This window comes from Sinocyclocheilus grahami, unplaced genomic scaffold, assembly GCF_001515645.1.
Source record: "Sinocyclocheilus grahami isolate Dianchi unplaced genomic scaffold, SAMN03320097.WGS_v1.1 scaffold633.1, whole genome shotgun sequence".
Lineage (NCBI taxonomy): Eukaryota > Metazoa > Chordata > Actinopteri > Cypriniformes > Cyprinidae > Sinocyclocheilus > Sinocyclocheilus grahami.
Window position 1 is genome coordinate 209,373 of NW_015505812.1, and position 12,870 is coordinate 222,242.

At 36.8% G+C, this 12,870-nt stretch overlaps 1 protein-coding gene across 1 annotated transcript in view; it reads right to left on the reverse strand.

The window, feature by feature from the left end:
- The window catches only part of LOC107558142 (serine hydroxymethyltransferase, mitochondrial-like), a 43,005-nt gene that overhangs the window by 3,077 nt on the left and 27,058 nt on the right, over positions 1–12,870 (reverse strand). Inside the window, exons 7-9 of the mRNA XM_016241766.1 lie at positions 10,663–10,802; positions 9,289–9,451; positions 5,431–5,530 (exon numbers count right to left, since the gene is read on the reverse strand). Of these exons, the coding sequence (XP_016097252.1) occupies positions 5,431–5,530; positions 9,289–9,451; positions 10,663–10,802 (403 nt within the window). The remainder of the gene's footprint in view (positions 1–5,430; positions 5,531–9,288; positions 9,452–10,662; positions 10,803–12,870) is intronic.

Below are 12,870 nucleotides of genomic sequence, written 5' to 3' on the forward strand. Positions count from 1 at the left end.
AAGTGAGTGTGTGTGTGTGTGTGTGTGCATGTGTTTGAGTGTGTGTGTGAGTGAGTGTGTGCTTGAGCATGTACGGTGTGTGTGTGTGTGTGTGTGTGTGTGTGTGTGTGAGAGTGTGTGTTTGAGCATGTGTGTGTGTGTGTGTATGTGTGAGTGTGTGTGTGTGTGTGAGTGTGTTTGAGCATGTACGGTGTGTGTGTGTTCGAGCATGTATGGTGTGTTGTGTGTGTGAGTGTGTGTGTGTGTGTTTGAGCGTGTACGGTATGTGTGTGTGTGTGTGTGTATGTATGTGTTTGAGCATGTACGGTGTGTGTGAGTGTGTGTGTTTGAGCGTGTACGGTGTGTGTGTGTGTGTGTGTGTGTGTGACATGAATGAATCCTTATCACAGACTGCAATGACACGTTTCCACAGTTATTAACATCGTAAATCTAGCCAAATGTTTCACATTTTCATTTAAAAATATGTAATGTACTAGAATTTATGTCAGTGTTATTTTAAAATCCTTGAGATACTATTATAGTTTTTCTTAATATTTTGAAAATTTTGGAATATCATCAACACAATGGAAAACGAAAATATTTCTTCCTGTTTGCCCAGTGTAATTAAATATGATGGTGCTGTTATCACAAATTGTGGATCAATTCAACAGAGATTTTGTTAATGCTGGCTGTGCCTACGAGAATATTTCTGGTACTTCTAATTGTTCTCCTGTCAACCTGGCATCTGTTATTCATTCACCTGCCTTAGGTCCCCCTCCTTCTCTTTTCAGTCGATACAAGAGACCGAGGTACTTGGGGAATTGCTCAACCTGGATATTCATAAATCTGCTGGATTGGATGAATTAGATCCATTATTTTTTAAAGAAAGCAGCTTATATGTGAGCCTGCAGAACAAAAGCAGTGTTGAGTCGCTGGGGGATATTTGTAGCAATAGCAAACAATACATTGTATGGGTCACAATTATATATTTCTCTTTTATGCCAAAAATCATTAGGATATTAAGTAAAGATCATGTTCCATCAACGGAAAGCTATTTATTCAGTATGAACAAATCTCAATTTCAAAAAATTGACCCTTATGACTGGTTTTGTGCTCCAGGGTCACATATTATCGCAGCGCCTATCGCTTACATGTTTAATCTCTCTCTCCAAACTGGTGTCTTTCCAAGGGACTCGAAATCTGCTGCTGTAACCCCACTTTTTAAAGGGAGTAATAACTTAAATTGCTATAGACCCATTTCCATTTTGCCCTGTCTCTCTAAAATACTAGAGACGTTGGTTAACGAGCAGCTTATGCACCATTTGGAGACTTATAATGTGCTTCATCCGGATCCGGGCATAGTTGTATCACCGCTACACTTAAGGTGTAGCTGCATTCGTTGATCTGGCAAAGGCTTTTGACTCTGTGGACCATGAAATATTAAGAGGTACAGGACTCTCTGAGAGCTGTCTGGCCTGGTTCAAGAGTTACTGTTTACAATCAGTGACGGTGGAAGGGCTTCTGTCAGATCCCCTGCCCCTATCTAAAGGGGTCCCACAAGCAAGTGTATTGGGACCAATACTTTTTCATATTTATGTTAATGACATTGCCCTTGCCGCAGGTGATCCTCATGTACATTTATATGCTGATGACACTATTATTTATACATTTAGTTCTTCCCTGACTACTGCACTCTCTTTATTGCAGGCCCGTTTTACTCGCAATTAGTCTTCATTTAATTTTAAATACAAATAAATCAAAATGCATGTTTTTTTCACAGAAATCGAGTTTCCGCCTAAAATGTTCTCATTGGATGGCTCTGAGATCGATTATGTTGAATGCTACAAATATCTCGGGTATTTGGCTCGATGGCAAACTGTCATTTGAAACTCACATAAGGTTAAAACTCGTATTGGTTTTCTTTATCGGAACAAATCTTCTTTTACACATTCTTCAAAACAGCTTCCGGTTAAAATGACAGTGCTCCCAATTTTGGATTATGGTGATGTAGTTTATAGGTCTGCTTCAAAAACTCAAAACTCTTATTGGGAAAACTCCGCTATATTTACAGTCACTTCTTAATATTCATAATACAAGTCGTAATCTGCGCTCTAGTACTTTTATTAATTTCTGCATACCTCCTTTGGTCGTGACTCCTTTCAGTTTTCTTAAAGCTTAGTTCATTCATTCCGCTCTCTTCCTTTAAAAACTCAATTCAGTTAATAGTAGAATATCATTGTACTTGTTTTTAGTTATTTGCTTGTTCTTATATGTTACTGTTTATAAGTGTGTTATTTGTAATTGTTTGTCTTTATTGTTTTGTATCTGCTTTTTATGCTGCCGCTTGGCCAGGTCGTCATTGTAAACGAGAATTGGTTCTCAACTGACTTATCTGGTTAATTAAAAAAAAAAAATTTAAAATTAATAAATGCTTATTTTTTCATTGTTACTTCATGTTAGTTAAAGCATTAACTAATGCTATCAAATGAGACCTCATTGTAAAGTGTTGCCAAATTTATTTCATGTAACAATTATTATTATTTTTTTGGTTTTAGCTTTAGTTAACTATAAAACCCTGCTTTGTGTCACGTGTGTTTTCTCCTCGTGGTCAGACTAAGACATCTCCAAGTCCAACCGCTTCTGCATCACACATACAGTATTTTACACTAGACATCAAAATAGAGACTTAAAATAGTTCAGTGAACAAAAAAAAGATAAACGTAAGACTTTCAAGAGACCTTAAGTAGACAGTTGAAGTGAAAATACTTTAATAAAATGCTTTAATATACTTTAATCTCTAAATGTAAATGTCTAGTGAGTAAATTGAGTTAGCAACACTTCAACATTTGAAAATACAACTTCCAACAATTCATTTAGAAAAATAAATAGCTTATGGCTTGAATAGCTCTGCTAGATTATTGAAATAACTTTTACGGTTCCTACTGATCACGCTTAAAATAATGTCATTTTTCCTCAGTCTTGAGATTTCTTAGATTCTTAAATCAAGATACATTTACTGGAACAAAAAGACTTAAGTCTTGCTTTATGATACATTGAACAAAATGAAGTGAGCTTATAATTGAAACAAGAACAAATACCTGCCAATGCAATCAGAAAAATCAACTTAATTCAAAGAGAAAACAAGTTTTCATTCCTCATCGACAGATATTTGTTCTTGTTTTAAAATTTTGATAAATTTGTTAGACTTCTTATCTACTGTACATGTTGCATTTCAATCAAATACGTTTTAAGGACGTTTAGATATTTGTACTGAAAACAAAAATACTGAGGAAGAGATTTTTTTTTTGCAGTTCATGCAACATTAAATATCATAACCAGTGTTGGGGGTAACGCATTACAAGTAATGCGAGTTACGTAATCAGATTACTTTTTTTCAAGTAACTAGTAAAGCAACACATTACTTTTTCAAATAAGTAACGCCAGTTACTTTTTTCCCCATTTATTGATTAACAGCTGTCCCCATGTTGAAGAGAAATCAGGAGTAAGATGTTACTTTAGTTCTAGAATAAATGTGAACATGCATTAATTCATCTCACTCACTCAAAATGAGAATATGACGCAAAGCTGCAATAATTAAATATGCTAAATAATACAAATATCCTTTATGTATTTAATCCCATTTTATTAACCAATTTGCTGACCTTCGATGATCCAATTCAACCGTACTAATAAGCAAAAATTACACAAGATAAACTAACATTTCTTCTTTTTTTATTGCTGAAGAGTGTTGAACTTTCTTCTTCTGTGTTCTACTGTACGGACGAAAATTTACATTTCCTTCGTGTGAAAGGGCTTTTATATTTGCCAAAAATAGAACTTTTTATATTAAAAGCAAACAATCAAGTCCAGCCCAGATTTAAAAAGTAACGCAAAAGTAACGTAACGCATTACTTTCAATAAAAAGTAACAAAGTAACGTAATTAGTTACTTTTTTAGAAAGCAACGCAATATTGTAATGCATTACTTTTAAAAGTAACTTTCCCCAACACTGATACTATGATTAATAACTATGATTTTGACTACAATAACTATGTTTTTCAGATTTTCTGATCTCATTTAAAACCTTTTTAGGTTTTAATCTGCTGAAAGGTGCATTAAGACCCACAGAAACCCTGAAAAACATCCTTTAAATGTTTTTAAAAACGCTGATGATGTGCTCTTCTGATGATTCCCCGCAAACCCCGTCTATCCTTGCCACGTGTTTTTACTGTGATCCGGGTTGTATTTCCTTCTGTTCATGTTTTTAAGGTCCATGAGGCCGTCTGCATGATTATATGATTGGATGACGCTTAAAGAAGCACCAGATCTCAAGCGTTAGTAGATCTTCATGCGTCTGAAGGTCTTTCAAGTGTCAGTGTGTTATGAAGATGTTTTCTACCGCTTCAGTCCACACAACAAACACTGAATCATTAACAGGACTATTCACTAATACTGTATATACACTATAATCACCTGCTTTAGTTAATTAGTTCATTAAGATCTTCAATCGTACATTGCAAAAAAAGGCTTGTTACTTAGTATTTTTGTCAAACAAGAGAAACTTGCTTCTTTTTTAAGGGCTTTTCACACTGAAAGCGAAAATTCTGAGATTTTTTTTTTCGTCCTGTGTGTCGAATTTTCCCCCGTCGCGCCGCGATGAAACGGGCCGTCCAATCAGATTTGAGCTTAGATCACGAGACCGGAGCAGCTGCTGTTGCACAAAAGGGTGAGAGCGGTGGCGCGGTTTCGAAAACCAGTGTAAACAAACACCGAAGAAGAGTATCCCGGTAGAGAGAAGAGAGTTGATGCGGAGTTCCTGTTATCTTTGGTATCTGAGAACAGATTTATTCTCACATGTTTTTAATATCATTTCTAAATTCTCCATTGACTTATGTGATCTGGTGTGACAGTTTGTGTTTCTGGCGTAGAACCAAACTTTATTTATCTATATTTAATGCTGTGTATTGAGCAGTGGACGATGTTAAATCCATAAATGAGATACATATCTGAATAAAAATGCATTGCTGGTCGGCGCCACCTAGCGTGCAGGCGTGAATTAGCAGAAGGCGATCAATCGCCAGTGTTGCAAGTAAAATTCTCTTGTTTTAAGAATATTTTACGTACCCCACTGGAAGATAATTTTACTTGTTTTAAACAAAATGCACTTAATTTAGTTTTCTTCCCTTAGAAACAAGACTATATATGTTGTTTTGCTTAACAAGTAAATGCATCTTAATTTAAGAACGGTTAGATATTTTGACAAAAAATAAGAGTTAAGCCTTTTTTGCAGTGTAGAGGTTTGAGTCTCACTCCTGCAGCACACACTGATAAAACGCAGGAAAACTAACTTCATCTTCCCGGAGAATCCAGTGGCGTCGTCTCATTCCCAGACGAACACTGAAGAGAAAACCTACAGCGCAGAAACAGACGAGACGCGAGTGAAAAACCCACCAGAGACCAGCGTGTAGCCCTTCTTCAGCAGCGCCTCGGCCATGGCCTTCGAGTTCTTCAGAACCTGAGCGATGTATTCACAAAACATGGGCGTCGTGGCCTGAAGAGAGACCGAATGAAGAGCTATCAATTATCAAAAATCATAAATGAGCTCCCAAGTGCACCAGCCATTGTTCAGGAGAAGATGAGAGAGAATAGGAGATGATTCAGGACGCAGATGATGCTGCATACGGAACTGCAGGATATTAATTCAACGTATGAACCGCTAATAAACAGTGGGAATCAAAGTAGAAAGTTGTGATCGACAGATACAGCTGTGCAGAATGTGCAAAATGTTAATAATTGAAACAAAATAAGAGGGATCATGATAAGTGCATGTTATTTTTTTATTTAGTACTGTCCTGAATAAGTTATTTCACATAAAAGATGTTTACATATACTCCACAAGACAAAATAATAACTGAATTTATAAAAATTACCCCGTTCAAAAGTTTACATATATAACTTTTTAAATTGGACGAGTAGGGTAAATTGTACTTATTTTGTCTTCTGGAAAACATGTAAGTATTTATGTAGCTTCTAAAGTCCAGTACTAAATGAAAAAATATGATCGCTATAGAAAATGAGAAGAATTTACACATCATCATCCTGTTCAAAAGTTTACACCCCCCGGCTCTTAATGCATCGTGTGGCCTTCTTGAGCATCCGTACATGTTTTCACCTTTTGTAATAATTATGCATGAGTGATGATGGATCAGATGATGGAAAAGATGGATTTCAAAGTCATAGTGAATGTTGGAAAGCGGTCAAATATGCAGAAGATGCTGGAAAACCAAAGAATGTGCAGGAGCCGGGGGATTTTTCTGAAGAACAGCAGGCAGTTGAACTGTTCAGGACTCATGAACAACTATCACAAAACATAAAAACGGTCGTGGACCATCCAGGAAATGACACGCAGTATTAAGATTCAACGGGGTAATTTTTATAAATTTGGTTATTATTTTGTTTTGTGAAGTATATGTAAACATATGTTATGTGAAAGAGCTTATTCAGGACAGTACTAAATAAAAAATAACATGCACTTATCATGATCCCTCTTATTTTGTTTCAATTATTAACATTTAGCACATTCTGCAAGGGGTGTGTAAACTTATGAGCACATCTGTATATCGGCTGACATTTGCCATTTTTAATAATTTTTTAATTATTTAAAAAAAAACTATATCATTAAAGTATCAAGAAGTTAAATGATTTTTTTTCGTATTTATTCATTTTCAAATTACACCATTTAGTATATACAGTGGGTACGGAAAGTATTCAGACCCCCTTAAATTTTTCACTCTTTGTTATATTGCAGCCATTTGCTAAAATCATTTAAGTTAATTTTTTTTCCTCGTTAATGTACACACAGCACCCCATATTGACAGAAAAACACAGAATTGTTGACATTTTTGCAGATTTATTAAAAAAGAAAAACTGAAATATCACATGGTCCTAAGTATTCAGACCCTTTGCTCAGTATTTAGTAGAAGCACCCTTTTGATCTAATACAGCCATGAGTCTTTTTGGGAAAGATGCAACAAGTTCTTCACACCTGGATTTGGGGATCCTCTGCCATTCCTCCTTGCAGATCCTCTCCAGTTCTGTCAGGTTGGATGGTAAACGTTGGTGGACAGCCATTTTTAGGTCTCTCCAGAGCTCACCAAGGCTCTTCTCCCCCGATAGCTCAGTTTGGCCAGACGGCCAGCTCTAGGAAGGGTTCTGATCGTCCCAAACGTCTTCCATTTAAGGAATGGAGGCCACTGTGCTCTTAGGAACCGTAAGCCACAGTGATCTTTGGGTTCTTCTTTACCTCTCTCATCAAGGCTCTTCTCCCCCGATAGCTCAGTTTGGCCAGCTCTAGGAAGGGTTCTGGTCGTCCCAGATGTCTTCCATTTAAGGATTATGGAGGCCACTGTGCTCTTAGGAACCTTAAGTGCAGCAGAATTTTTTTTGTAACCTTGGCCAGATCTGTGCCTTGCCACAATTCTGTCTCTGAGCTCTTCAGGCAGTTCCTTTGACCTCATGATTCTCATTTGCTCTGACATGCACTGTGAGCTGTAAGGTCTTATATAGACAGGTGTGTGGCTTTCCTAATCAAGTCCAATCAGTATAATCAAACACAGCTGGACTCAAATGAAGGTGTAGAACCATCTCAAGGATGATCAGAAGAAATGGACAGCACCTGAGTTAAATATATGAGTGTCACAGCAAAGGGTCTGAATACTTAGGACCATGTGATATTTCAGTTTTTCTTTTTTAATAAATCTGCAAAAATGTCAACAATTCTGTGTTTTTCTGTCAATATGGTGTGCTGTGTGTACATTAATGAGGAAAAAAAATTAACTTAAATGATTTTAGCAAATGGCTGCAATATAACAAAGAGTGAAAAAATTAAGGGGGTCTGAATACTTTCCGTACCCACTGTATATAGCTATACTGTGCATGTGTTTTTACTATCTTTAAATTAAATGTCGTGATATCATATATATTGGCTTTATATTGCCCATTAACTCAGCACATTAATCGCTAATAAACAGAGTGAATCAAAGTAGAAAGTATGGTCAACCGATATAATTGGCATGGCCGATATATCGGCTGATATTTGGCATTTTGTAAAAAAAAAAATTCTTTTTTGCAACAAATACTATTACAGCATTAAAGAATCAATGTTTAATAAATTTCCTTATTTTACTAAATGTATTTTTTTTTATCAAGTAAAATTTTTTTCATATTCATTTTCAAATTATATCATTTAGCAAACATTATTATAAATTAACTATAAATTTAATTTCGGCAATTATTATACATGTGTTTTTACGATCTTTAAATTAATTATATTGATATGATATACGCTGGCTTTATATCGGCCATTAATTCAGTGTATGAACCATAAACAGAGTGAACCAATGCAGAAAGTAATGATCGACCGATATATCGACAAGACCGATATATCGGCTGATATTTAGCATTTTCTAATTATTTGGGGAAAAAATACTATAATAGCTATAATAAAATATAATAAAATACTTTAATATAATTATTTTTTTCTTATTTTATAAATTAATTTTTTATCAAGTTCATTTTCATTTTCAAATTATATAATTTAGTAAATATACATTTAATTTCAGCAGTTGTTACACGTTTTCACTATGTTTGAAGTAAATATTGTGATATGATATGCATTGCCTTTATATTGGCCATTAATTCAGTGACTGCTAGTAAACAGAGTGAATCAAAGTAGAAAATTGTGATCGACTGATATATTGGCCGATATTTGGCATTTTTAATTATCTGCATCGGCCAATCATTTTTTTTCTGTTTAGCCAATATGTCAGAAGCAGGACTTTTATTTTAATAGCGCTGAGAAACAGAAAGGCATCTACCATCAGCATTCAGAATAGCATATGCATTTCATTTAAACAAATCTATTAATATTTAATAAACGCACATGATCGACACACTTCAAATCATTGATTTCAAACTATTCATGTTATATTTACCGTGTGCTTTATCTAAAATTAGCACTAACTTGTCATTGTTCGTAAAAATATGATTCCTAGTGCACACGAACTTACCTTAATTCCTTTTTATTCATATTTTTAACAATTGCTTTGTTTGTGAAAAATACAATAACAGAACTAAAAAAAAAATCAAGAAATTCAATATTTTTATCAAGTGTTTTCCCCCATATTTATTCATTATCAAATTATATAACTTAGTAAATATGTAAAATAAATATACGTTTAATTTCAGCAATCGTTATGCATGTGTACTAGCAGAAAGACTAATAATCTGGAAGTGAAAGCAAAGCAGGACCTGTTTGAGAGCCACAGCGACGCCGGCGATGGCGTGATTATGCGGGCCGCCTTGAAGCGAAGGGAACACAGAGAAGTTGACCTTCTCCTCCAAGTCGTACATGACCTCTTTGCCCTTCTTATCCAGCGAGCGCACGCCCTTCCGGTAGAAGATAAGCCCCGCCCTGAAGGAGGAGCCAGAGCAGAGGAGGCGGAGAAACGGTTAATGATGGAGATCACCAGAAAAACAGCTTTGCTCTAGTATGCAGTATGTGTACTGCGCACAATGTGTTCTGCATGCATGCAACATCCAGATCATCTACATTTTCTAAAAATGTGCAGTGCATATTGCATGAGATCCCACAATGCAATGTGCTAAAACTGACCTTCGGCTACCTTAATCTGCTGTGATTTTGATGTTTTTTTTTCTTATTTGATCAGACCGCCAATGTTATGACATTTTTACACAAAACTGGATAAAATCAAAAAAATCTAAATAACCATTTTATTTATTTTAATGTTGCCATTTGACAGTGTAACAATTTAACAACTTACTTACAATGTTACTGCATGTTTTGTTACACTACCAGTCAAAAGTTTAGGGGCAGTAAGGCTTTTTTTTAAATCTGCTTTTGCTCAGCAAGGCTGCATTTATTTAATCAAAAATAAACTGTAAAACTGTAATGTATTTCTGTGATGCGCAGCTGTATTTTCAGCATCATTCCTCCAGTCTTCAGTGTCACATGATCTTCAGAAATCAGTATAATATGCTGATTTGCTGCTCGAGAAACATTTCTGATTATTATCAATGTTGAAAACAGTCGTGCTGCACAATATTTTTGTGTAAACCGTGATGATTTAACAACTTACTTACAATGCTACTGCATGTTTTGTTACACTACCAGTCAAAAGTTTAGGGGCAGTAAGGCTTTTTTTAAAATCTGCTTTTGCTCAGCAAGGCTGCATTTATTTAATCAAAAATAAACTGTAAAACTGTAATGTATTTCTGTGATGCGCAGCTGTATTTTCAGCATCATTCCTCCAGTCTTCAGTGTCACATGATCTTCAGAAATCAGTATAATATGCTGATTTGCTGCTCGAGAAACATTTCTGATTATTATCAATGTTGAAAACAGTCGTGCTGCACAATATTTTTGTGTAAACCGTGATGCGTTTCATTTTTCAGGATTCACAGATGAATAGAAAGTTTATAAAAGAACAGCATTTATTTGACTGTCACTTTTAATCAATTTAATGCATCCTTAATGAATAAAAGTATTCATATCTTTCAAAGAATGAATGGTTTGTGCACTAAACACTGGCGGTACACTAGTACTGCGCACAGGCTTTGAGAAATGGATCACAGAAGAGCCACTGGTCTCTGGTTGAGGTGTACCTGGATCCTCGCAGTGATTTGTGTGTGGTTGTGGTGACGAGGTCGGCGTGTTGGAAAGGCGAGGGAATGGCTTTGCCTGCCACCAAACCGCTGATGTGAGCCATGTCCGCCAGCATGTACGCGTTCAGCTCGGTGCACAGCTGCCAGGAGACAGAGACCAGAGTAATAAAGAGCTCAGAGAGGATTATGAAAGTGTTTAGAAGCTGAGATCCGCGGCGCTCGCAGCAAACATCACAATCAAAGCGCTCCCGTTATCGGCCCATCGGAGAGTGACCTGATGAGATCCGCGCGCTTCTCCGGGGAACGAGACCCAGATACTGCAGGCGCTTCGCTAACACTTCTGAGCATTACGCCACGCTCTCAGGGTAAATATAATCTCCTGCTGATTATACACTGATAATGTTATGCACACTGATACTCTTTATCTGTCGTGGAGTGTGTGTGTGTGTGTGTGTGTGAGAGAGAGTGTGTGTTTGTTTAAGGGCGTGTGTGTGTGTGTGTGTGTGAGAGTGCGTGTTTGTTTAAGGGTGTGGGAGTGTGTGTTTGTTTAAGGGTGTGTGTGTGTGTGAGAGTGTTTATGTTTAAGGGTCTGTGAGTGTGTGAGCGTGTGTGAGTGTGTGTTTGTGTGTGTGAGAGTGTGTTTGTTTAAGGGTGTGTGCGTGTGTGTATGTGTGAGAGTGTGTGTTTGTTTAAGGGTGTGTGCGTGTGAGAGAGGGTGTGTGTGTGTGTGTGTGTGTGTGTGTGAGAGAGCGTGAGTGTGTGTGTGTGTGTGTGAGAGTGTGTGTTTAAGGGTGTGTTTAGGTTTAGGGTTGGTGTATACAGTATAACAGTATTTTACAGTATAAAAACCATTACGCCTATGGAGAGTCCCCACAAGGATAGCAAACGTGTGCTGCTGACCTTGTGTTTATCTTGCAGTAAAATCAGGCCACAGTGAATTCGATCAACAAACATGAAACACACACAATCTCAGCCTGCAGCAGAAAACCTGAAGCGCCGCACAAAATATGAGGAAAGGAGCTCTCAGAGAGACAGACACCAGCTCTGCTCGAACCCTAGCGAGTGCCCTACATAGGCAGCACATGACAAAGTGAATAATGCATGCATTTCATTTTGAGAGGCATGATGTTTGAGCCTTCTCATGCTGTCTATGTAGGGCACTCACTAGGGTTCGGAGAGTTGGCATGAACTGAGGGAGAGCTGAATGGGATTATGGGTATTTGACTGTCTGTCAAGCATGTTTAAACATAATTTCATCAGTGTTAATGAGAACAATCATCATCATACTTACTCCTGTTTGTGTGTGTATGAAAGAAGATGTGATTAAAAGCTGACAGCGACACTGCAGTGAGTGTGTGTGTGTGTGTGTGTGTGTGTGTGTGTGTGTGTGTGTGTGAGTGAGAGAGAGTGTGTGTGTGTGTGTCTGTGAGTGAGAGTGTGTGAGTGTGTGTCTGTGTGTGAGTGTGTGTGTGTGTGTGTGTGTGTGCGTGTGTGTGTCTGTGAGTGAGAGTGTGTGAGTGTGTGTGTGTCTGTGTGTGTGTGTGTGTGTGTGTGTTCACAGTACTGTGAGCAGAAAGCGTCAGGATCAGTGAGTGTGTTTGTCGTCTCTGAGGTGTCAGGCTTGAGCAGTTAAACACAAATGTGTCAGAGAGACAGACGAGTGTGTGTGAATAAAGAGAGCAGTCGAGACAGCAAAAATAAACAGAGAGAAAAAAAATCGTTCAGTTTTTTTATCTTAACGTACGTTTGCAATGTTTTCATTTAGCATAGTTTTAAATGCAAATGCTTTATCAAAGTAAAAACACTTCAATACTTAACTTTAAAACCAAACATCAAACAACACCCTAAAATCTAATTTAGCTTAGATTAGATTCCATAAATGCACTTCAGAGGAAGTCTTTTAAATATAGTCATAGAATAAACTAATTTAAATATGATTTTTTAAAAATTTCCTTAAAGCAATATTTTACCCAAAAATTAAGATTTGCTAAAAATGTGCTCACCCTCAGACCTTCTAAGATTAGGATGAGTGTGTTTCTTCATCAGATTTGTAGAAATGTAGCACTGCATCAGTGTCTCAGCAATGGATGCTCTGCAGTGAATGGGTGCCGTCAGAATGAGAGTCCAAACAGCTGATAAAAACATCACAATAATCCACAGCACTCCAGTCCATCAGTTAACATCTGTTTGGACTCTCATTCTGACGGC